The 27,493-nt window shown below is 39.8% G+C and overlaps 1 protein-coding gene across 1 annotated transcript in view; it reads right to left on the reverse strand.

Annotated features, from left to right (window-relative positions):
• LOC109929332 (V-type proton ATPase subunit C 1-A) overlaps positions 1–25,037 on the reverse strand; it is a 66,234-nt gene extending 41,197 nt beyond the window's left edge. Inside the window, exons 1-4 of the mRNA XM_020529014.2 lie at positions 24,777–25,037; positions 14,221–14,394; positions 11,422–11,489; positions 3,458–3,543 (exon numbers count right to left, since the gene is read on the reverse strand). Of these exons, the coding sequence (XP_020384603.1) occupies positions 3,458–3,543; positions 11,422–11,489; positions 14,221–14,352 (286 nt within the window). The 5' untranslated portion in view covers positions 14,353–14,394; positions 24,777–25,037. The remainder of the gene's footprint in view (positions 1–3,457; positions 3,544–11,421; positions 11,490–14,220; positions 14,395–24,776) is intronic.
• Between the last annotated feature and the right edge of the window lie 2,456 nt (positions 25,038–27,493).

A 27,493-nucleotide genomic window follows, 5' to 3' on the forward strand; every position in this document is an offset into this window, starting at 1 on the left:
TTTGGATCTAAAATTACTAACGTAAATTTAAATAAAGCCAATTACAAGTCTGAATATAGGGTGTCTAAAATGGCTGGGAACCTAGGCTAAAAAGGTAAAAGGGTAGAGAAGCAGTGGCAAACATTTCTGGAAATAATTCTCAACCCTCAACAAGGATATATTCCATTTAGAAAGAAATACGTGAATGATACATCATCCAAAATGAGTTAAAGATTGTATCAAATTGCAAGGGCTTATAATGCTGCAAAGGTTAAGCATAGCCCAGAAGATTGGGCTATTCTTATTGGCCAACACAGGATGTCTAAGAAAAGGGGAAAAATTAAGCGTATGAGAGAAAGCTAGCAAGAATTTTGTGTCTTTCCTCTGATTGTTTTTACCAAAGAAGTGGCTGAGACTTTGAATATTATTTTGGATCTGTCTTCACAATAGCAGACACAAAAAGGAACCCACGAGTAGCAGAAAATTAAAAGGCCAGGAGGATGTTAAAACAAATACTGGAGAAAAAGTATCAAGAAAACTATTGGAACAGAGAGCTCATGGCCAGTTAACCTGCGTTTTAGGGGGTTTAAAAAAAAAGTGATAAAAGAGCAGATGAATTGGTGATAATTTTCCAACATTCCCAAGGTTCTGGAAAGGTCACAGAAGATTGGAAAACTGTAAACGTAACACCTCATTTCAAGAAAGGAGGAAGACAGAAAGGAAACTAGCCTAGTTAGCCTAAAAACTCTCTTTTGGATAAGGCTGGAATGTATTGTTGAGGTAGTAGCATATTTAGAAAATCATAACACAATCATGAAGAGTCAACATAGTTTTGTGAAAGGGGAATCATGTTTGACCAATTTAGACTTTTTTTTTGAGGAAGTAACTAAAATCTAACCAATAGAAGACAGAGGGGTTGGATTGGGGGCATTTTCAGGGCAGCAATCTGTAACTAGTAGAGTGCCACAGGGATCAATGCTGAGGCCATAATTATTTACAAAATATAGTAATCAATTGGATGATGGCAGTGAACAAGTTTGGGGAATAACAATAAAATAGGTGGGGATGCAATTGGAGAGGATTGTGCAAAGAGTATGCGGAGGAATACAGACAGGTTAAGTGAGCGGGCCAAAACTTGGCAGGTGGAACATAATGTGGGAAAATGTGAGGCTATGAACTTTAGAAGGAAGAATAAAGGAACTGAATATTATTCAAATGGAGACGAACTGCAGAAAGCTGCAGGTGAAAGGATTTGAGGGTTCTTCATGCGTAAAAGCTAACATACAAGTTCAGCGGGAAAGACAGAAAGCAAATCAACTGCTGGCTTTTACTTGTAAAGGAATGGAGTATAAAAATAGGCAAGTCTGAAAACTACGCAAGGCCATAGTTAGACCACACCTAAAATAGTGTGATAACAAGGTGTAGAGCTGGAAGAACACAGCAGGCAAAGCAGCACCAGAGGAGCAGGAAAGCTGACGTTTCGGGCCCAGACCCTTCTTCATTTTCTGGATCCGAAACGTCAGCTTTCCTGCTCCTCTGATGCTGCTTGGCCTGCAGTGTTCATCCAGCTCTATACCTTGTTATCTCAGATTCTCCAGCATCTGCAATTCCTACTATCCCTAAAATAGTGTGACAGCTTTGGTCCACATATCCAAGGAAAGATATATTGGCATTGGAGGCAGTTAGGAGAAGGTTCACCTGGGCATGGAGGGATTGTCTTATGAGAAGTTGAGTAGGTTGGGCTTGTACTCATTGGCATTTAGAAGAATGAGAAGCAGCCATATTGAAACACATGATTCTTAGCTGACTTAAAGTTGATAGATACTGGGAGGTTATTTCTCCTTGTGGGCGCATCTAGGATGAAAGGATGTAATCTCAGAGTATAAGGTCACCAAATTCAAGACTGAAATGAGGAGGAATTTCTTTGGAGTGTGGTAAATCCATGGAATTCTTTACTGCAAAGAGGATGTAGATTCTGAAAGACAGATATTTGATCATTAAGAGTTGCAAGGGTTATAGGAGAAAATGCAGGGAAGTAGTGTGAAGGATTATCACATCAGCATGATCTCATTGAATAGCAGAACAGAATGGCCTACATCTGCTCCTGTAACTCAGTCTACATAACAAGCAGGATAGATTGTGAGAAACCAAAAGATGCAGCGCATTCTTACGTCTTAAAGGCATTCAATAATATGCCATGTAAAAGCTTAATGCACAAGACCAGAGTTCATGGTATTGCAATGATATGTTCGCATGGAAAGAGGACTGGCTAACTAATAAGAAACAGAATCAGGATAAATGTTTCATTTTCAACTTGATAAATTACATAAAACTCATGGAAAGCAAAGTGCATTCGTACTGGGACCTCAACTATTTATACTAATGACCGAGATGAAGGGTCTAACTATACTGTAGCCAAATTGCTAACATTAGAAAAATGGGTAGGAAAGTAAGTTGAGAGGAAGATATAGAGAGTCTGCAAAGGGTTATAGGTAATTGAAATGATTGGGCAAAACGTGACACATGGAGAATATAGTGGGAAAATGTGACATTGTCCTCTTTGAAAAGAATAGATTGGCAAGATATTTAAATGGAAAGAAATTGCACAATGGTACAGTACAAAGAGATCTGGATACCCTCTCATGAATCACAAAATATCAGCATAAACAGCAAGAAATTATGAAGTAAAACAGAGTTTTGGCCTTTGTTGAAAGTGGGATGCTGGGTTTTATTTATTCTTTCATGGGATGTGGGCATCACTGTCATGGTCAGCATTTGTTTCCCATCCCTAACTGCCCCGATCTGAATAGTGCTACTTCAATCAGCAGTTAAGAGTCAACCACAGTGCTGTGGGTCAGGTGTCTCAAATCAGGTAGTCCAGGCCATTCGACCCCTTGAGGCTGCCCTACTAATCAATAAGATGACTGATTTGATGGTGGACAAGGTTCATGCATGCAAATGACCTACTCCTGGCCCTATTTCTCATATTAAGTGTTGGATTTAATGTACAATTTTAGTGAGGTTGTGAAAATGTCATTAAAATTCCAAGATTAAATATAACACTCAGGTTATAAGCAGACCAGTTCAACCTGACAAGATCAGTCAAGATGTGTTTGTGATCAGGACCAAAGGATAATGGCTTCAGTTTTCCCAACATTTAACCGAGAGACTTTTTTTTGTCTGTTACTAGATGTCAGGCACGTGATCTGATTTTTTAAAAAGATAAATGTGCAGGCTGTCATCTGTAAGCAAGTGTTTTTGTTTCAGATTTCTAAATTTTCTGAAACTTAAACCAGAGCAATGCTCAAAGAACTTGATCACAATGGCAAGAAACCTAATTTACCAGTCTAAGTTACAAATACAACAAATATTGACGTATGAAGCACAGGACAGAATTCAGTTTCAATACGTGTTATGAAACACCCCAACAAATACCAAATACAACAACCAACAATAACTTTTTTTCCACCCCACTTACCTCCACTGGCTAAAAGGTTCTCTTGTACTTTGTCCCTACTGTCTTCTAACACATCAGCCATGTACTGGGCCACCTTCTTCACAACACTGTAAAATGAGACCACAACAAAGGCTTACACATTTAACCAATACATCTGAACACAACAAAATAAAGTAGTACACCAGATTGAGAGGCTGAATGTATATGCTCCACCAAAACTGAATTCAAGAAATTCAATCGTTTATAAGCTAACACCCAAAGGTTGCACAAAAGCTGCAGATTATTGCAAAAAAAAACTCATCCAGTTCATTAATGTCTCCAGTGTGGCTATGATCTATATAACAGTTGGTTCTCTATGCCCTCTTTAAAACAAAAGCTTTGTTTCACAAACAATAAAGCTTGCTATCTTCCATGGATAATTAATGACAGGTAATAAACGTAGCCTTGCCAATGTCACCCACATCGATAGACGAAAGAAAAACATTTGACAAATCTTCTGGTGTACCAATTTCCTGTGAAATTAAGTATGGTTTTGGATTGAAGTGTGAGAGTCTGAGCTGAAATTGTCCAAAGTCATTCAACATCAAGGAATACAATTTCATCAGGTTGAATGACTTTGAATCTGAACCTGGGAGTCAAAGAACAATGGACCAAGCAATTATTCAAAGTGGCAAGCTTACACGTCTACATTAAAGAGAATTTTCACCCAACAAAACTGAACAATTCTCACAAGACAATTAAAGATTGCGTGGACGTTAATGTTGCTTGGTATACTCATAGGTTAACATCCAGCTCAAGTCAAAACGTCTTCATCTGTAAGCGCATTTTACATTCTGAATTTTGGCTTCTTCCAATTTATTCCATACTCTTAGCTCACCACATTTGTTTCCCCCCCAGTTAAAAACAAAAGTGACTTCCTCAATGTATAAAATGTACTTAATTTCAAAGCTAGAAAAATCATAAAAAGATGAAAAGTAACTTAATTGCATCCCACCGTAAAACAAAACCTTGTCAGATAATGAGACAACTGTCACATTATAAAAAAATTTGATTTCACACTTAAATGTCAATACTCAACAAACCTGCTGGCACCGCATTGATGGAAATGATGCATTCAACTATTTTGATTACCGAAGACAGTAAATTTTCCATATATTTATACATTATTTCAGTAACTAAAAGCAAATGGGCCACAAATTGGATCTAATAAATAGTAACACCATAATGCAGCAAAATATGGCTAGACATGAACTGTTCACAAGGTCACTAGTTTCAGTAGACCATTAGAAATACAAACTGACTCAAAATTTACAAGCTACTGGATTTCCAGTTCAGACCCGAATGGTGTACGCACAACGTCTAAAGTTAATCATTCTTAAACAGAGGAAAGGATGAGAAAGAGGGCAAACTAGAGTGCAAAAAAATCAATGTCAATTCAGGTACAAAAAAACAGAAAAAGGGAAACAATGGATTTGGTGCAAAGAAACAAATGAAATGAAGAAAATTAATTTTAAAATCTGACATTTTAGTCCAACAATTCAATACGTAAAGGAATAGGATTCTGCATTTAATTGTATTCCACAGAGAATTATTGCCAGTTATCAACTCAATAATTTTCAGCAATGAATTTACCTTTCTATGGTAATTAACGTGAAAATGCAGTCACTTAACTCAACACACTTTCCATAAGTGAAGAGTATAATGTCATTACTACAAAACTTACAGCAGAGCACCATGAATCAGCCTTCATTTGCGTGATTCGCAATTCATAGGGTATCACCTGCAGACAATAGGTTGCTGGTCCACCTGCACATCAGCAACGGCATGCATCATTCACACGTTATCTTTGAATTCTAGGCTAATATTAAAAAAGGGCTATATTTAAAGGGCTTAAGTCACTAGCGTCACTCTGAAGCAGTCCAAAGGATTAGTCAACAGCTCTTAGTTCAGGTAAATCTAAGTTTTAAAGTTCGCTAATAAAATCGAAGATTTATGCTGCTGTGTCAATATATCCCCAGCACTGACTGTCCACTCTGTTTGTGGCACTCCTTTGGCCTGTGACAGTTACTGAGCAGTCTGTTCTCTGGCCAGAAGAGTGTGATATAGTTGTGATCCAATAAAACTCTAGTCTTCCAACACGAGGAGAGGCCACTTTGGATTTGGTGCTTGGTAATGAACTGGGCCAAATGTTAGACCTGTTGGTAGGAGAGCATTTTGGCAGTAGCGATCATAACTCTGTTACTTTTACAATAGTCATGGAAAAGGATAGGTACATACAGCAGGGTAAGGTTTATAATTGGGGGAAGGGTAATTACAACTCTGTTAGGCAAGAACTGGGTAACATAAAATGGGAACAAATGCTGTCAGGGAAGAGCACTATTGAAATGTGGAGAATGTTTAAGGAATGCATACTGCGTGTGCTCGATATGTTTGTCCCTAGCAGGCAGAGAAGATGCGGTCGAGTGAGGCAGCCTTAGTTCTCAAGAGAGGTCGAATGACTGGTTAAGAGGAAGAACGATGCTTATATAAGGTTCAGGAAACAAGGAACGGAAAAGGCTCGAGAGGGATACAAATTATCCCGGAAGGAGGAGATGAAGAAAGGGCTTAGGAGAGCTATAAGGGGGTTTGAGAAAACCTTGGCAGATAGGATCAAGGAAAACTCCAAGGCTTTTCACACGTACGTGAGGAATAAGAGAATGACCAGAGAAAGGGTAGGGCCGATCAAGGATTGTAAAGGGAATTTGTGCACGGAGCCTAAAGAGATAGGAGAGGTCCTTAATGAATACTTTTCTTCGGTATTCACAACTGAGAGGGACCTAGTTGTAGAGGAGAACAGTGTGAAACAGGCTGGTAGGCTAGAGGAGGTCGATGTTAGTAAGGAAGATGTACTAGGAATTCTGAGGAACTTGAAGATACATATGTCCCCCGGGCCTGATGGGATTTATCCAAGGATTCTATAAGAAGCGAGGGAAGAGATCGCAGGGCCTTTGGCGATGACCTTTTCATCCTCACTGTCCACAGGTATAGTGTCGGAAGATTGGAGAGAGGCAAACGTCATTCCCTTGTTCAAAAAAGGGAATAGGGATAACCCCGGAAATTACAGGCCAGTTAATCTTACGTCAGTGGTGGGCAAATTATTGGAAAGGGTTCTGAGAGATAGGATTTATGATCACTTGGAAAGGCACAGTTTGATTCGTGATAGTCAGCATGGATTTGTGACGGATAGATCATGCCTCACAAACCTTACTGAATTCTTTGAAGAGGTGACCAAACACGTGGATGAAGGTAGAGCAGTGGATGTGGTATACATGGATTTAAGTAAGGCGTTTGATAAGGTTCCCCATTGTAGACTCATGCAGAAAGTAAGGAGGCATGGGATAGGGGGAATTGTGGCAGATTGGATTCAGAATTGACTGACCCTTAGAAGACAAAGGGTGGTAGTGGACGGAAAATATTCAACATGGTGCTCAGTTACGAGTGGTGTACCACAAGGATCTGTTCTGGGTCCTCTTCTATTTGTGATTTTTGTAAACGATTTGGAAGTAGGCATGGAAGGGTGGATTAGTAAGTTCGCGGACGATACGAAGGTGGGTTGAGCTGTGGATAGTGCAGAGGGCTGTTCTAGGTTACAAAGGGACATTCATAGGATGCAGAGCTGGGCTGAGAAGTGGCAGATATAGGGGAAACGTCAGAGGTAGGTTCTTTACTCAGAGAGCGGTCGGGACATGGAATGCATTGCCGAAGAGAGTAATGGAGTCGGCCTCATTAGGGGCATTTAAGTGGCTATTAGATAGGCATATAGGTGATAGTATAAGGTAGGGGTGGAGGTCAGATAGACCTTAGGATTAGGGTAAAAGTTTTCCACAACATCGTGGGCCAAAGGGCCTGTACTGTACTGTACTGTTCTATGTTCTATGTTCTTCCACATGTTACAATCCCATAGAGACCAATAACACTTGAAAAGAGTTGAATTTCCCAAACAACCAAGGCAAAGAACCTAAAGGCAAGATTTAACATCAAGGCTTTGGTGAACAAGCTAAAATCAAGATGGATCAAATATTAATTAACAGGAAATGAATATCAAACTGGCCTGTCCTGTATCCATGCAAATACATCACTGCAACACCAAGAGCTTTTATCATGTGCACTAAGTTTTTCACTAATACAACATATTTCTTCTGAAACTAAGAACACCCTCTAGTATCTAGAGGGCATTAAAAGGAACTCAAGCTCACTTACAACTCTTCAGCCGAGGTCACCTTTCCTCTGCTACTCCAGGTCAAAACTTCCAATGTCTTTCAACAATCATTCCGCTGCTCCCAATTTTTTTCAGATACAAATACCAACAGTAAGTCCCACCTTGACAAATCCCCTTCTCCCTCAGATGACAACATTTTTGGCAATCCAGAATTTTAAAGATTTCAGATACTGGAATCCCTAAATGGTTTAGGTAGCTCTGATAAATGTTTTTCTGCGTAAAGTATTTCCATATTCCTCTACACCAGAATACCTGTCCTAACAGAGCTCCAATACTTCTCCTACCTGCATGCCTGAGCAGCTATCCTCTATTTTGTAAGACACCACAAAAGATGTTAAAACTGCCACCTGACACTTCAACATGTTTCCAATTGAGCTTCCCACCCTAACGCAACAGAACTGATATGTTTATTAGGAATTACAATCACACCCTTTTCAAAATTGGTTAATTACTTGCAATTTAAAGTAACATTTTAAAACAATTGCAACGCAAAGCTCAGCATTCACAAAACACATTCCTGATAACTGATGTCAACTAATTAGTTATCCAACACCCAAAGACCATCTGTAGTCCACCAACTTGGCAGTCTCACCATCCTTGCCTCCTCACTGTTGTAATTATCTGCATACTATCATGGCCTACAAAGAGCAAATTGCATTGTATCATCTGACAAGATTCCACACCCAAAATTCAACAGCACACTTCAGATTGAGCTCCACTGACTAGCACATTCGGCAATCTTCAACTTCGTGCCAACAAAGCAGCACCTGAGCAGCCACTTCCTCCTAGTGAGTGGAATTGCAAGTAACCATCCCCCCCTTCCATGAGGATGTCCAACTGCTCACCACCATTAAAAACATGATCTCCCCTTCCAGCTCTTTCTCTTTGCTTCTAAATTGAACATATCAAGTTTTGTACTGCTTCACTAAACTACTTTTGGAAACTTGCTTGAGCTGCAAACACATCAATTCTCAAGTTTTCATTAATCTCTGTCCATCTCAACAGCCCCATTCAAAAGGCGCACCTAGTTCTGACTCTCCATGTGCAACACAAAGGAGGATTGACCAGTGTTTTAAGAAACGTATACTGTAGTAAAAGCAAAGTACTATTTTTCAAACAAAGCTGCACAAATGTTGAAATCTGCAAACGTGGTGTCAATAGAAAATATAATAGTGTTACCATCGCTGTATGAATCTATAAAGAATGATACTTCACTGCTAGTTTCTCCATTTACACTTCCACTTTAAAGAGAGTAAATTCAAAACAAATCAAAGTGTTTCACAGAATGAGTTCTAACACTAGGGAACAGATCCCAAGGAGAAGTGAAAGCAGAAAGTGGTGATTTATCCAAATACAATTAGATGGATGCTCCACAAGATAATATTTTGAGAGATTTAGCTGGTCAGTGTGAGACATGAACGAAGTGACTTCAGCGCCAAAAGCTTTCCACCATTGGGAGCTTGCTCATCTCATATCCAGTTTGATGTAGACTGATTAATTAATAGATTGATTGCAATGACTCCATTAATGCTATATAATGCATGTAATATCAGAGTAACAGAAGATGAATTAGATGGACCAAGGTCCTCTTTCATCCTGCAAATTTTAGATTTGCTTTCCTCTACTTCAGAGTATTTCAGTTAGCTTTTTGTTTTCTAACAAGTTTGAGGCAATCATTTCTTACTTTTTCCTAACTTGCTTTCATTCACATGTTATAATTTCAATTTGCAGTTTCTCTTTGCATTCATCTTGAGCAAATTTGACACATGCCCTTAGTCAGTCCTAAAAAAAAATTACCTTTTTTTTCCTGGACTGGAAACCAAACTAGCTGGAGAAACTTAACAGGTCTGGCAGCATGGATGGAGTGATCTCTCCACAGTTTCCCCAACACTTTTTATTTCAGAGCTCCAGTATTTTGTTTCTATTCTAATTTTTCTTTTCCATTTTTGTACGTGGGCGGGTATACTTGTACTTTTCATTTTCCATCCTTGTTTTGTTGTAATTACCGGTTCTTTATTGCACCATGTATTAAATCATTCTCTGAAATTCAAATTAGGTTTGGGAATGGAACTCAGTACATAGTTCAAATTAACAAACTTGTTAATTCACCAAGTTCGACCACAAATATTTGATCATTAAAATTAAAACTTTGAAATCCCTTGGGTTGTTGTGAAAGAGATTATTTTCATTAGGAATCAGTATAGTCTCCAAGAAAGAAAGAAAGAAAGAAAGAAATATATTAAATGTTTACATGTTTACTTTGATATCCAGCGATAAGAGCCAGTGTTCAACGCATCCTATCCATGCCACAATAAACACATCACTTTCGAAGTGGAGTCATTCTTGGCACAGTCAGGGATTATTCCCCTGCTATTCTCTAGTGTCAGTTTTACAATCTCATCCATAAGATAGCACCTTTAACAGTACTCCCGCAGCACTGCCAAGAGTAGTCAGACAAGGTTTTTGTGCTGAAAACTGGAATTGAATTTAAATCCACAGCCTGACATAGTCAGGAACAGTACCAACTGAGTCACATCTAACGCTGTCAATCACTTCTCCTCCAAGTAGTAGATAATCACTTCGATAACAAAGGAAGATTCTGGTTAACAGGGTTAAATATTATAAATCAGAAGTATCCAGAGTCCAGAATACATGGGGAATGGGTGGGGTGCCGGTTAACTAAATCTGATGGTTGTATGAGAAGTACTTAGTGGTGATTGGGAGAACTTGACTTGTCCCTGCCACAAAGTGAACATGAAGTTTTAAAATCAAGCAGCTTTAAATATTAATATACATAGCCGTAATAGGGGATTCTGTCTTTATCAATAAAAAAACTCGAACTAGCTCTAATAAAGCATCTGATCCATTGTTCCCTTCCAACAGGTAATACCAGAAAAGTCCCAGTTATCCACAATTCAGATTTCTCATGCAACGAGCATCTGAGATTCAAAAGAGGACTTCTGCATCATTAGAAACCAGGTAACGAGGATTTTGCCATATATTTTTGCACGCGTCACCCCAGTCACCCTGAACCACATTTTATTTTTGTTACATTATCTTAATATCTATCCCAAGGTTTATACCACTAAACTCTAAGTGTATAATGCAACATATCAAAAATAAAAAAAATCACTAAGTATTTCACAGGCGTACAATTTCTGCAAAGAAAAAGCAATACACGATTTTGTAACAAAATAAATCAAAGTGCATCATTTAAGCCCTACAACTATATCTATTGGATGGAATGCATTGCAAACCGATCACTGAGGTAAAAATATCTTATTGGCATAAAAGGTATACCGGCTGGTTTTTAAACAAAGTCTTAGAGAAACAATCATCGTCATGAATGTTTGAAAAGCTCCCTGCACAGGTGTATTTTTCTATGCTACATCATAACAAAGCTGATATACAATTCTTTAGTCTCCAAACCAGGGTCACTTAAGGACAATGCTTCAAAGATTACATGTGGTTTACGTAAACAAACTAACTGAATGCTTTCAAAGACTAAGCAGTAACCCACATATGATGATATTCATGCTCAAAAAGGGATAGCAATAAAAGTGTACAGTTGCTGTGAAAATCATAACTCATAAGGTAAACTCAGCACCTATTAACTGACATGCAAAACCTTCTATACTTGTTTTAAACAGAATGCTCCAGAAATAAACAGACAACAAACATTGCAAATCTAATTTCAGAGACTGTAAGAAGTATTGAACAAACTTACCCCTCCACAAATGAGTCCAACTTGGCCAGCTCGTCAGATAACCCCACTAAGACATCTAAAGTTCCAACCTAAAAAATGTAAAATTAAATGCGATACAAGAATAAGTAAAAGCATTTTCATCTAAGGACTAGAAAGCAGGCTGACCGTTTTCCTAAACAAAATAATACTAACTTTGACAGGGCAGCATGGTGGCTCAGTGGTTAGCACTGCTGCCTCACAGTGCCAAGGACCCAGGTTTGATTCCAGCCTTGAGTAACCGTCTGTATGGAGTTTGCACATTCTCCCCCGGGTGCTCCAGTTTCATCCCATAGTCCAAAGATGTGTAGGTTAGGTGGATTGGCCATGGGAAATACAGGGTTATGGGATAGGGTAGGGAGTGGGTCTGGGTAGGATGCGGACTCAATGGGCCAAATGGCCTTTTCCACACTGTAGGGATTCGATGATTCTATGTATCCTCCACAATAAGAAAAATGTTTCAAGCGTTGGAATATTTCAATCATTTAAATGTATGATTAACACTGCCAACAAGTATAAGTAGTTAGAAAGGTGAAATGACAGAATGCAGAACCTTTACAACCAATATTTCTTCTAAGATGAGCATATCGGCAACTGCAGAACAATGTGGAATGGACAAGGCATTGAAATGAAATTGGCAACTCAGAACTTTCATCAGTTCATCAGAAATTCCTAGCTTATTGCTAATCATGACTTAAAATATAAACTGTCTAGTCAATAAAAACTAGTACTCAGTAGCTTCCATCCAGTAAACAAAAATTGAAGAAAAATTGTTGCAATTATACAGTATAAAATGCAGGAAATTATGGGAATTACTATTTATTATCCGGTGTTTCAAATTAGGCGTTTCTTCATACTTGAAGAATTAACATTACAGCACTGTTTTATGACAATGATTCAAAATTTTAACTAATACAAACTCACACTCTCAACAATCCTTCCTAATTTCCAAATTTATTACAAATAATCCTTTCCACAGCTTAAATAATTGACAGGCACACAAGTGGACAGCAACGAATGAACTTCTTAAACATGTTAGCGTCTACTACAACAGTTTACATGCAAAACAACGTCTAAACATGTAGTAATCTACACCTCCAATCTTAAGTTAGTCAAAATAATTAAAATGTGTGGAATATCAGGATATTTAATAAGTTCATTTTGTCACACGAACTTAATTTTCAACTAGTTTCAAAATGTCAACGCAGAATCTATCTACTAAACCTATTTACCTAGCAATTTGACTGTTGAAATGGAGCAGTCTTTTGATCACTTTGTTGGTCTCTTAAATCCACCACTTCTAGCAATCTGACTGATTGATAGTTGTGACCCATACTCCTATTGGACTATTGATCCAAGTGGCGCATGGCAACTCATGGGCCAGGCAACAGAGAGAAATTGCTGGGCTTCTTTCCTTCCTCTAATGGTGTTTGCTTTACAGGTATGCCTCCTGTTGATCATACTTCTATCTTGACCATCAGCTCAAAGCCACACAGTGACCAGTTAAAGAATTAGGGTTCATTATCATGGCCATCTGCACTATATTTTTATTAAAAATCTGAAGTACAACCTTCGGCTCCAATTATCCAATGCAAGCTAAGAAAGATTTGGAATTACACCTAATTTTGTTCTTGACGGTCCATGTAAATCACCCAACTATTCCAACCTTGCATGATGACCACTTGAAGCTTCAGTCTTCACTTCTGCTAGATCAGCCTCAAATATTCATCTGTTTTCTGCTCAGCCCCTTCCGTATCGCACAAACATAACAGGAGAGTCATTCGCTAGTTTAACTTCTTTTACATAACTCAAAATGTCACTGTTTACATTTAACCCTGATATGAAAAAAAAAACTTACTCAAGAATGAAACATATAGACACATATTCTTGTTACGCTGGAGTCAAAACAGCTGGAAGGCTCCTCTTATCACAACTGGACCTTACTAGTTGAGGACCTCTTTGAATTACGCAAATATCAACCAAATGCCTGTAAATTAGTAGTACTCAAAATATGCATTCCACAACCATAATTTTCTACGCAATACTGACTGTTAAAAGAAATTTTGAGGGCTGACGGGGGCTACTCAACTGCACTAGAACTGAAGATTAAAGTACAGTTTAGCTAAGACATCCATCATTCTCCACATCAATTTTTTCTACGAAATTAGGCACCAGTTCTCATAGATGCCCTTATAGAAAAATTGTTACCTTAGTTATAGATGCTAAGTCTTCAGATACATCTTGGGTTTAATTGAGCTAAACTAATGAACTTCTGCAGTTAGTTTAGTAGTAAATATTCAACTTAGTGCTGCAGTCTGCAAAGCCCTTCCATTCAATGCCTGCACCAAGATTTGAATCAATGGAGTACAACAATGCAAAAGATTGTATATGTGGACTGACGAGAAAAGGTTTAACCACAACTTCACGTTCACATTCACTTCAGATCACAGAAAACAAACTTGTTAATAGCAGTGTGAAAATTAAGATTCTTTTCTACCCAATAGGATTTTTATCTTTTTAGCATTGTGTATATTTCTGTGCTCCAATTTCCACATTCTAGAATTTACATCAATTGCCGAATAAGACCAAACAATGTGTTTTCACCTTGTATCAAGCAGAAAATAGACTTTCAATACATAATTCTTTTGGGGGAAAATATAATTGGTTTAATTGCAACAGGACTTTAGTTGAGGGCATAAGTTACAAATTTGCATAATGACATGTCAAGATAGTATCATCTGAAAATGCACAAATTCAACAAATAATTTCGATTTTGTTACTGACCTTCAAATCTGGAATTGAAAACTTGTAGTTGGTAGAGAGATGGTTGTTCCTCGTTGTTGCAGCATTTAATTTGTCCCATGTCTGTTGACATGTTTTTTCCCCAGGAGCAGATATTAGCCAAAATTCTGTCATCCTCAATAAATAAATTGTTTGAAGTAAATTGTTTGAAGTAAACTGAAATAAGACAATAAAATCCAATTAATACAAAAGTATCTTCATGCTTGACTGTGCATGCAAGTCATAGAATTAGCCTTACTTTGTTTAATCATTTCATATCACCCCTGCAAAGTTAAATATAATTTACAAGGCCAGGACAACATCATATGAACCATGCATTCAGACCTACAGCAATCAAAATTGAACAGGATTCCGGCTCCCTCAAATTAAAGATCCTAAACTAAATATTTCTAAGATATATACTCAACTATTGAGGATTTGGGAGGTCATGTTGTGGCTGTACAGGATATTGGTTCAGCCACATTTGGAATACTGTGTTCAATTCTGGTCTCCCTGCTATAGGAAAGATGGAATGAAAAGGTTTTGGAAATGATGTTGCCAAGGTTAGAGGGTTTGAGCTATAGGGAAAGGCTGAATAGACTGGGGCTATTTTCCCTGGAGCGTCAAGATGCTGAGAAGTGACCTTTCATGATTTTAAAAACCTCTGAGGCATGGATAGGGTGAATAGTCAGGGTCTTTTCCCCAAGGTAGGGAGCACAAAACTACAGGGCATAGGTTTAAGGTGCGGGGGGAAAAGATTTAAAAGGGACCTAAGGGGCAACTTTTTCATGAAGATTGTGGTGCATGTATGGAATGAGCTGCCAGAGATAGTGGTGGAGGCTGATACCTTTTAAACATTGCAATTGTATCTGGATTGACTTATAAATAGGAAAGATTTAGAGGGATATGAGCCAAATGCTGGCAAATGGGACCAGGTTAGTTTAGAATATCTGATCAACATGGATAAATTGGACTGAATAGTCTGTTTCCGTGCTGTACATCTGTATGACTCTAGCAGCAAATTAATAATACTTAATGCAAACAGCTCACAAAACATACCATAACCATATTGTTCATTGCAATCTTAAAAGGGAGATGCCAAAAAGCAGCATAAAGTACATTCCTCTCCAAATGTCTTTAACATAAGAAGCAGGAGAAGCATTAGGCAATTCAGCCCTTTCAGCCTACTCCATTATTCGATGAAATCACGACTGATCCGAGTGTGGCTTTCCCTATCAACCATTGTCAGCCCCCTCACCAATCAAAAGTCTGTTAAACTCAGTCCTGAATATATTCAATGACCCAGTCTCCGTTGCTCTCTGACAGTGAATTCAGAGATTAAAAGCCCATTGAAATAAATCTTCATCTCCATCTTAAATGGGAAACCCTTCATTTTAAAACAATGCCCCTTATTTCTAGATTTCCAAGTCAGCATCTGCCCTGTCAAGTTCCCTCAGAATTTTCGCTCTTTCAAAAAGGTCACCTCTCATATTTCTAAAGTCCAATCAGTATAGGCTAACAGTATGGAAGATAATGCAGTCATTTAACAACACATTTACCTTTTTGATTTGGTCGATTTATTGTCATGCGTACCGAAATACAGTGAAAACCTTTGTTCATGAGTGGTACAGGCTCATCACAGCAAGCAAAGGATGTACAAAAAAAAACTTAGAGGCATACAGGTTACATTATTTGAGGCCAAAGTCCATTCAACAGTCTGATAACAGCAAGAAAGAAGTTGTTCCTGAACCTGCTCATGTGTGTTCAGGCTTCTGTATCTTCTGTCCTGCGGAAGGGCTTGTAGGAAGTCATTACCAGGGTGCAATGGGTCTTTGATGATGTTGGCCACCTTTCCCAGCAGCAAGCCGTGTAAATAGAGTCCATGGATGGAATATTGACTTCCTTGATGGCCTGGACTGCGCACACCACCTTCTGTAGTTTCTTAAGGTCTTGGGCAGAGCAGTTGCCATGCCAGGCCATTGTGCACAAGGACAATATGCTTTCAATGGTGCATCTGTACAAGTTGGTGAGGGTCCTTATGGACATAATAAAAACCGAAAGAACTGTGGATACTGTGAATCAGGAACAAAAACACAGTCGCTGGAAAAGCTCAGCAGGTCTGGCAGCATCTGTGAAGGTAAAAACAAAGTTAACGTTTCGGGTCCAGTGACCCTTCCTCAGACTGAGGTACTTCCTTAATCCAGGACAGGTCATCAGTTAGCGTCACTCCAAGGAACTTGATGCTCATCACTCTCTCAACCTCCGTTCCTTTGATGTAGATGGGGGCATGTTCTCCTTTCTTTCTGAAGTCGATGATCAGTTCTTTAGTTTCACTGACGTTGAGAGACAGATTGTTTTGATTACATCACGTCACCAAGTCGTCTCTCCCCCTCCTGTATTTTGACTCGTCGTTGTTAGATATCTGTCCCACTACGGTAATGTCATCAGCAAACTTGTAGATGGCATTCATTCAGAATTTGGCAACGCAGTCGTAGGTGTGCCTGGTGTACCAGGGCTGCTTAATGCTACTGATAAACCTGCATTTTATAGTGGCTTTCAAGGCCTCTGGGCATCAAAGACATCCCAACAAATAAGTGATTCAACACAGCAATTTCAATGAATTAAATAAGGTAACAAGCAGAAATTTCTAGAGAAACTCAGCAGGTCTGGCATCATATATGGAGTGAAAACTGAGTTAACATTGAGTCCATTGAGCCTTCTTCAGAACAGAAGAACACGTTTTCATTTGTTTAGTGAAATTGGTTGAAAGCTAAATACTGGTCATAACATGAAGACATCTCTGTTGTTCTTTGAATAGTGCTATGGGGCCTTTTATGTTCACAGGAGGACAAATATAGTGCTGTCTAATTTCTCATCTATAAGAAAACACCTCCAATTATTCAGCACTTAAATAGTAAATTAACCTGTAATTTGAAGAGCATTACTTGGAACCTCAGTGCTTGCATCAAACAGATAGTTATGAAAACAAAAATGTTCAGAGATTAGAAAGGAGTTGGTACTTTGAAGTAGTCTAACCTTGAATCGCCTTGACACTACATCTTTAAAAATGATCTATTGTATTTTATCTGACATCAGGCGTCAAGTAGTTGCTCCATTTAAACTACTGCAGTGCAATGTGTGATGTATTGATAGGGAATCTTTCTTAACATTTTGATTTTAAAATAGTTAGTGTGCAAAAGTGCATACAAGTGTCAGTCCACATTATGACAGCTTAGATTGTGTAAGAGTTAGACCAAATTCAAGCCGATTTAAGAGGCCAGAATGCTGCAGAGAGCCATGAAAGTTCAAATGTTCTAATCGTCAGATGCAATAAACACCAGCTAGTAATTTAGTAGTTTACTAACTATATCAGTAGTTTATATGTGCATAATGTATATTAGAACTCTGAGCGAACTAAATGCAGACACTCAACCCAATCTAATGGACAAAGAAAAAGTAGGTAGTAGAGATGAAGGCAGGTAAAGCTTGCGGCCTTGATTACTGCCCAATACTTCAGTGTATTAAATTACAGTTTAGATGAGGTACTTAACACCTTCATGCAGAAAAATTAAAAATTGATTTGAAACAAGCTACAAATTGAGTGCAGAGGCCAAATGTTGTACTTTCTTCTGATATAACAATAAAACTATATTAACATTATATAGGCAATATATAAAACCCTGCCAGCCAAATAGAAAACAAACGAGTATAAAATTGTTTCAAATAAATAACCATTGCAAAAGCCAGCTTTTACATTCTGCTGACTTGGAGATGTGATTATAAGTAGCTTTTAATTATACACTTTAGCCTTGAGACTTGAATGAAAAACTGCCAATTTTGTTCCAAATTATAATTCAACCTTTTTACCCGGAGATTTTTTTTTGAAGAAAACTACCTGCCTATAACTAAAGAGAGTGACATATAGGTATCATAATCTACATTAAACTGATCCCTAACAGTTTACCCAGTAAAGCCAACAGATCTTTATCCAACAGATAAAGAAATACAGTACAAAAGTCTGGGCCTCAATTACCAAGTAGCGCAAGTTGGCTGTAATCAGTTATACTGACTACAGGAATCTTATAATTTGCCTCAACATTCAGGAAAGAATGGCAAAAATCAGCCAGGATTTCCAATTCTGTCATGAAGTGTACATGTGTAGATGTTGGATGGAGGTAAGACTGGGATCAGCTGTCATGTAAATAAGTATCATTCAGGTTCACATGGCATAGCTAGGTAGGGTTGCCTGTATGTTTGGAATCATGTTGCAGTTTGGCTCGTCACTCAAAAAAGATGCACAGAAAATAGGCTAGAAGAAAAGAAAAGTATGGTAACTATATACTGTTTCAAATTGTGGCAAGGTCATTGAGATGACAGCTTATTAGTTCCTGACGATGACACATACTTCTCTCTCTCTATCCACAAAGGCAAAAGCATATCAAATATATTCCATACAAAAAATTTTGGATTTAAAAACTTGCATTCACTATTCCAAGAATGAATCACAGTAAAATAGGAGAATTAACAAATCACGCGTACGTTACACAGCAGAACCAGAACTGAAATCACCAAGTTTTCACTTCTTTAAAAATACCCAAATCTTCCAGCAACTTCCTGACCAAAGTCTTATGCTAGTTGTTTCCTTTCCCCACTCCTATTCACAGAGGAAGCAAATAAGTGGAATATAAATTTATCCTCTTCCCTTACACTCTCACATTCTAGTCTACTTTTATTAATCTGAAATTGTTCAAATTAAACTAACTTCATGAAACTGTAAAACACCATTAAAAATGATTAAAACACTAATTCCCAGTCAAAATGTACAAAGACAAATAAAATCTACCATTTAGTATCAACTCAATTGGGTTCTAAGGGAGCACAACCAGTAAATTTCCTGATCTAACCATGTCTTGTTGGAAAGAATAATTCAATTCACCAAGACATTCCAAACAAAAGGTATTTTTATATTATGGATTAGAGCTTCAGCAACCATTATACAATACAGTCTTGGACCATATATTTAGCAAGGTTCCCTCATAAATTGTTGGAGAGTGCAAATGAGAAAACAATTAATTTTACCCCCTTAAAAGCCCAATGACCTCTTTAATGCTGATAAAACTGCACCTAAGCAAAATGCAAGTTTTTTTTATTTTAAACGCACAAGGGCAAATGGAGAGGAAAAAATGCTAAGTAGGGATTTTCCATCAAAGTTTGCACCAGTATGCCTGTCGAGAAACACAGCTGCTCACTAGTAATCCCAAACATCAATGTTTTCCAGGTGCTGGTACCCTCCACGTAATGCACGGAAACAAAAGGATGTGGACAATAGCTTTTTCTCTTTTGAGGAGAGACACTGATTCTTTTGCTACATATCTTAAACCAGTTTCCTCGGATTCCTGATCACTCTGCAACTGAGAACAGTTTCACTCCATCTACTCTGTCTAGATCAATCACTGCTTTGAACTCCTCTCAACTTTCACTTGTCTGAGAAGAACAATCTCAGCTTCTCCAATCTATCCAAACAACTGAAGTCTCTCATCTCCAGAACCATGCTTGTAAATCTTTGATATATCCTTTATAAATTCCTCACATGCTTCTTAAATTATTGTGCCCAGAACTGTACACAATACTTCAGTTGAGGCCAGTATTCTATGAAGGCTCTCCATAACTTCTTTGCTTTTGTATTCTATGCCTTTATTTACAGACCACAAGATCCAATATTAACCAATTGTTCAAATTTACCTGGTACCTTTAACAATTTGGCAAGTATACTACTAGATTTCGCCGATCTTTCACTCAATTAAAAAAGCTGATCCCTTATTTTATCTCTATTTGCTCTTTATGCCATAATGTATACCTTTACACTTCTCTGCATTAAGTTTCTTCTGCTATTTTTCCATACATTCCACCAGCCTAACGTACCCTTTTGAAATCTTCATTATCCTCCTTACTGTTCTGTTCACAATACTTCCAAGATTTCCATCATCCAAATTATTGAACATTTTTCCCTACACAATCAAGTCTAGGTCATTAACATAAATCAAGACAAGTAGAGGTCCTAGCATTGATCTTCAGGAAACCCAGTGTTCACTTCCCTGCATGCATTCTTCCCATCCAAACAACAGTTACTGTTCCCTGCAACCGCAGGAAGTGCTACACCTGCCCCTACACCTCCCCCCTCACCTCCATCCCAGGCCCCAAGAAAACCTTCTACATTAAACAGATGTTAACCTGCACATCCGCTAATGTGGTATATTGTATCTGCTGTTCCCGATGTGGCCTCCTCTACATCAGGGAACCAAGCGGAGGCTTGGGGACCGCTTTGTGGAACACCTACGCTCGGTTTGTGACAAACGACTGCACCTCCCAGTCACGAACCACTTCAACTGCCCCTCCCACTCCTTGGACGACATGTCCATCCTGGGCCTCCTCCACCACCACAACGACGCCACCCGAAGGCTGGTGGAACAGCACTTCATATTCCGCCTGGGACCCTGCAGCGCAATAGTCTCAAAGTGGACTTGACAAGCTTCAAAATCTTCCCACCCCCGACCTCATCCCAAGACCAGCCCATCTCGTCCCCACCTCCTTAACCTGTCCATCTTTTCTCCCACCTATCCGCTCCTCCCACCTCACTGACCAATCCCCATCCCAGCTCCCTACCTACACTCACCTGTACTGGCTTCATCCCTGCCTCCTTGACCTGTCTGTCTTCTCTCCACCTATCTGCTCCTCTATCCACATTCTATCATCGCCTCCCCCTCTCTTCATTAATTTCAGAGCCCCTTCCCCTCCCCCATTTCTGAAGAACAGTCCAGACCCGAAACATCAGCTTTCCTGCTCCTCTGATGCTGCCTAGCCTGCTGTGTTCATCCAACTCCACACATTGTTATCTCGGATTCCAGCATCGGCAGTTCCTACTATCTCGGAGTTACTGTTTCCTGTCACTCAGCAAACTTCACATCTATGTTGACACCATCCTTTTCACTCCAAGGACTTCAAATTAATTGGCAAGATAGTGGTGGAGTAGCAGAGTCGCAACTGAGCTCCTTGCCTGGAGCTCGTTCACTTCCGTCTGCTTTCTTTGTTTTTTTTTCTTTTTGCCTTTGCCCTTTTCTTTTGCTGTCTTTCTTTTTTCTTCATTTTTCCTCTTTGGAGTCCTTTTCAGTATCTTCAGCAAGGTGAGAGCAGGCCTGGCCTCCCAAGCATGTGCAGCAGTGGCGGCAGGAGTCAGCTCCTCAAGGACAGCGAGTCCAGTGTGGGGCACAGCAAACCCTCGGACAGCTTGCGACAGCAGTGATTGTGAGCCCAACAGTGAGAGATGGCACCGGCGCTTGGCAACTTCGATGCTGGTGGGCCCAGCGCAGGATTTGAGGCAGTGGTATCAGCACTGGTTTTTCACAAAGGCGGTGACAGCTAGGCAGCTTTTGCAGTTGGCGAAGGCAATGTGGTAGGCCCAAATTGGTACCGCTGGCAGACCTCAGCAGCAGTGTACTAAGCCAGGTGTGGCGGCAGATTGGTGTTGGCCCTGGAGCAGGACTGCTGGAATGGACCATGATGTGGGGGTGGTGGACAAAGAACCTGTTGTGGAGAACTCCTCCCCCACACTAACCCCAATCCCAGCCAATGTCGAGCAGAGCACAAGAAGGGAGGAAGAACTCTGTTCATAGTTATACTTTAGTTATATCTTCAAATCTTCTCTAACTCAAACTGGCACTGGTGCATGCCAACATATTACACGTTTCACTGTGGCAATAAATTATTCAGTTCAATGCTTTCAACCCTATTATTTAATTTTATCAAATGTATTTTGGAAGTTCATGTGAGCCATTTCAACTCCAGTAACCTCATCAAAAATTCAACCAACTTAGTTAAATGCCATTTGCCTTCAACAAATTTGTGCTGGCTTTTCTTAATGAATCCATATTTGTCCAAGTATCTATTAAATTTGTCCCTGATCATTTCAAAAAGCTTTCCCATTACAAGTGGTTGGGTTAATCCTTGCACTAGCTGCATTTATGGCCAATGTCATTGCCAGATGAAGAACATGCAAATTGGAGGGATGCTTTTAAATTTGCCAGGTGCCGCTGACAGGAATTGTAATTAACAAGAATTAGATAGCTCAAAGTCACACCGGCTGACAGAAGCAGTAACAGAGTATTACAGAATACCAGTCATTCCAGAGCAGATAGTCCACTGAAAAACCTTCATATCTCCAAATCCAAATGCCTTCAATCAAATACATCATTTATGCAGTGGCTTTCTGTTCTGTTTTGTATCAAGCATGGTGAATATTTACTAATACCAAGTATTAAAAATTTTGGACGGAACTGCACCCATGCTGATGGATCACAGAATCCATTTTAATGAAGTCACTCCTATATCTTGCAATGGGGATACATTGCATTTAATGAACAAGAATGTAACAATTTTGCAATTCTCTAGTTCTCTCGCACTGCCTGTGTCCAAGGAAAGTTAGAATATTATGGCCAATGCTTCTGCTCTTTCCAACCTCACTTCCCTTAGTATCCTCAGAAGTATCTCATCTAAACTTGGTGGCTTACCAATTACTTCAGACCATCTTTCCAACACTTTGTCAAATTTTAACCCATTCTGTTTCACAACTACATTTTTGTTCACTATTACTTTGGCATCATCCAGGCTTAGATTCAAGTTTAATAACTTTTGCTTTCAATCCTATACCTCTAGACAGAAGCCTCACTAATCAGCTTGCTTTAATTCCAGCCTTGTTAACCTGGCTCACTATTTTTCATGAGATAACAAGGCGTAGAGCTGGACGAACACAGCAGGCCAAGCAGCATCAGAGGAGCAGGAAAGCTGACGTTTCAGGTCTAGACCCTTCTTCAGAAATGGCTCACTATTTTTCATGATTTGTGTATTTGTACTCAAGTAATATGCATCTTCATTTATCATGCCAAAATGTAAAACTTCAAATTTATCTACTGTCAAATCTCATTGCCAAATCTATGTGAATTCTGCAAGTTCAAAAATTGTTTTGTAATTTGTTGCACTCCTCAGTTTGGTTCCATCTGCAAATTTTGGTGAATTTCTGTAGTGCATCTTGTAGATAGTACACACTGCTGCTACTGAGTGTCGGTGGTAGAGGGAGTGAATGCTTGTGGATGTAGTGCCAATCAAGTGGGCTGCTTTATCCTGGATGGTGTCAAGCTTCTTGAGTGCTGTGGGGCTGCACTCATCCAGGCAAGTGGGGAGTATTCCATCACACTCCTGACGTGTGCCTTGTAGATGGTGGGTAGGTTTTGAGGAGTCAGGAGGGGAGTTACTCGCCACAGCATTCTGGCCTGCTCTTGTAGCCACTATGTTAACGTGGTGAGTCCAGTTGAGTTTCTGGTCAATGGTAACCCCGAGGATGTTGATAGCAAAGGATTCAGTGATGGTAACACCATTGACTGTCACGGGATGGTGGTTAGATCGTCTCTTATTGGTGATGGTCATAACCTGACATTTGTGTGGCACGAATAACATGAAAACCTTACGAAAGTAAGGTCCAAGTTAGATTTCTGGTAAAATTTGATTTATATATCACTTGGTCATATTTTTTAATAAAGAACTAGAACTTCTTGAAAGTCAAGGAATCAAAATCACTGGACGAGTAAACCTGAATCCCAGGCCTATATTCTGGGGAACAAAAACAGAAGTTGCTGCAGAATCTCAGACCTAGCAGCATCAGTGGAGAGAAAGCAGATTTAACATTTTGCATCGTGACCCTTGATGTGTTTGAATCATACCATGGTCACTGAAGGAATTTGAATTCAATTATTTAAAAACATCAGAATTAAAAACAAGCTATTCTAATGGCAACCATATAACCATCGTCGTAAAAATTATTTGATTCATTAATGCACTTCTGAGTATTTCCTTTAGAGAAGGAAATCTAACATCCTTAAGTCTAGCCTACATGTGACTCTGGGCAATAAATGCTGGCCTGGCCGGTTTGCTCATAAGCCCACGAAATACAGGAAAAATATGAACACCAGAATCTTTGATTGCAAACAACTCCCAACAAATGTGTTAACGCCGTACTCCAAACTGGGTTGCATGCACATGCGTACTGCGGTTTCTTCTGCAAGGATTAACAACAGAGAAAACATGCACTAACCAGATGGATGAATTTTATTTTGTTCAAAAACACTCCATACTCAACGGCAACAGACGAACATTTCTCTAGCTAAAGCGAGTGGACTATTTCAACGATTGCTCAACTGATATTTACACTTCCCTAAACCTTGTAGCCCTTGGCAGATATAGGAAAGGGCAATGCTTGCACAGTGACAGCCCGGAGCTGGGGCCTTCAATGGCAATGACAGCCTCAGCCTATCAGCTGATCCCTCACTGGGGTAAAAAGAAGGACCGAGCCAGTCTCCAACGGGGCCCGAGGCTTTTTCCCCCATAATTAATCCCTCTCGCCATTTAACGAACAACCGTCCCGCGGCCCGCACCGCCAAAACCCAACCATGACAACAAGGCAGCCACCACCTTTCAAATATCCCACATCTGCAGAAACTAGAGAGACGTACCGCCTGTTAGACTTGGGGTGACGACAACGCTACTCCGCTCCTGATTGTCAATATTTTGGTAACAGTTCCCTCTGCCGCCTCCTCTTTCCTCACATTGCTCGAGCAACCCGGTCCCTTGACTCGGTCAGCTAAACATCACGCGCCGGCGCAATCGCCGGGCTCCGTGGGTCGGCTGAGCTTCATGCGCCTGCGCAGCTCCCGGTCTCCATCGGTCAACTGAACATCACGCGCCTGCGCAATCCCAGTGCGGGCCGGTCAGTCTTGCGCTTGTGCAGTCCTGGCTTCGGTTCCGCTTGTTAAGTGAGCATGCGCGACTCATTGTTTCCGCTGTCCTGGGCATATTTTACGATGTATGTTGCAATTTTGTTAGGGGTGGATGCTGTAGTTATTGTTAATAATGTGAACTAGTATATTATGTACATATTCCCATTATCTAAACTATTCTTCCTGACGTTTCAAACATAACGTGCTGGGGCATTTTCTTTGCACGGACAGCAACAGGTGGCAACCATTCTCACTTGATGTGGGTAACTTGATTGTGAATAAGTTTGTATTTGTATATTGTGGTTTTCTGCAACCGGGCATGAAAGCAAAAGCCATTAAAGCCAGCATCTGGAACAGAAACCATGCAGGAATGGAACTCAATCAAAATTGAAACAAAAAACAGAAATTGCTGGAAAAGCTCAGCAGGTCTGGCAGCATCTGTACAGAGAAATCAGCGTTAACGTTTCTGGTTGAATGACCCTCCTGAGGAAAGCCTCCTGATTTCTCTCTTCAGACGCTGAGCTTTTCCAGCAATTTCTGTTTTTGTTTCTGATTTATAGCATCTGCAGATCTTTTAGTTTCATTCAAAATTGAAATGTGCTAAAAATAAGTACTGGGACCACGACTAAGCAAAAATCACAAACACTGAGTGCAGGATAACTACAGCACAAAAAACAGGAATAGTGCACAAAGTACACACTTGATTTGTCAGGAGAAAGTTCTTTATAGCACCATTCTGATGCAGATTTTGTGGCGCTTTACAGGAGACTTATAAAACAAGTTGCAACTCTGAGTCGCAAAATTAAGTAAAACGTCAGATGGTCAAATTAAGGAGCATCTTAAGGGAAGAAATTCGAGGCAATTCCAGATTTTTGTCCAAATAATTGTAAGTAAACCGACAATGTCAATAGGACTTTAAACGAGAAAGTGGGGGAGAAAGGAATGGTGCAACTTGCCCCAGTGGGAAACAAAGCAGCAGGTTGACATCTGTAGTGGTGGATTCAACTGTAGTGGTGGATAGCATAAAAGCAAAAGAGAAAGCATATAATACGGCGAAGGGCCGTGGGAAACCAGAGGACTGGGAAGCTTACAAAGACCAACAGAGGGCAACAAAAAAAGAAATAAGGAGGGAGAAGATTAAGTATGAGGGTAAGCTAGTCAGTAATATAAATGAAGACTGTAAGAGTTTCTTTAGGTGTATATAAAGGGCAAAAGAGAGGCAAAAGTGGGCATTGGACCACTGGAAAATGATAGTGGGGAGCAAGGAAATGGCTGAGGAACTGAATAATTACTTCGCGTCAGTCTTCACGGTGGAAAACACAAGTAATATCCCAAAAATTCAAGAGTCAGGGGACAGAGCTAAGTATGGTGGTCATCACCAAGGAAAAGGTGCTAGAAAAACTGATTGGCCTGAAAGTGGACAAATCACCTGGACCAGATGGACTACACCCCAGAGATCTAAAGGAAATAGCTAAAGAAATAGTGGAAGCATTAGTGGTGATCTTTCAGGAATTGCTAGAGTCAGGGAGGGTCCCAGAGGACTGAAAAATCGCTAACGTGACACCCCTGTTTAAAAAGGGAGTAAGGCAAAAGATGGAAAATTACAGGCCAATTAGCCTAACCTCGGTCATGGGTAAAATTTTGGAGTCCATTGTAAAGGATGAGATTTCTGAATACTTGGAAGTGTATAGTAAAATAGGGGAAAGTCACCATGGTTTCATCAAGGGGAGGTCATGCCTGACAAATCTGATAGAATTCTTTGAGGAGATAACAAGCAGGGTAGACCAAGGAGAGCCAATGGATGTTATCTACCTGGACTTCAAGAAGGCCTTTGATAAGGTGCCACACAGGAGGCTGCTGAGTAAGATAAGGGCCCATGGTGTTAGAGGCAAGGTGCTAGCATGGATAGAAGATTGGCTGTCTGGCAGAAAGCAGAGAGTGGGAATAAAGGGGTCTTTGTCAGGATGGCAGCCAGTGACAAGTGGTGTTCCTCAAGGGTCAGTGCTGGGACCGCAACTTTTCACTTTATACATTAATGATCTAGATGAAGGAACTGTGGGCATTCTGGCTAAGTTTGCAAACGATACAAAGACAGGTGGAGGGACAGGTAGTATTGAGGAGGTGGCGAGGCTGCAGAAGGATTTGGACAGTTAGGAGAGTGGGCAAAGAAGTGGCAGATGGAGTACAACATGGGAAAGTGTGAGGTCATGCACTTTGGGAAGACAAATAAAAGCATAGACTATTTTCTAAATGGGGAGAAAATTCAGAAGTCTGAAGTGCAAAGAGACTTGGGAGTTCTAGTCCAGGATTCTCTCAAGGCAAACTTGCAGGTTGAGTCAATAATCAGGAAGGCAAATGCAATGTTGGCATTTATTTTGAGAGGACTTGAATATAAAAGCAGGGATGTACTACTGAAGCTTTATAAGGCTCTGGTCAGGCCACATTTGGAGCAT

This window comes from Rhincodon typus, chromosome 4 (assembly GCF_021869965.1).
Source record: "Rhincodon typus isolate 14 chromosome 4, sRhiTyp1.1, whole genome shotgun sequence".
Classification (NCBI taxonomy): Eukaryota; Metazoa; Chordata; class Chondrichthyes; order Orectolobiformes; family Rhincodontidae; genus Rhincodon; species Rhincodon typus.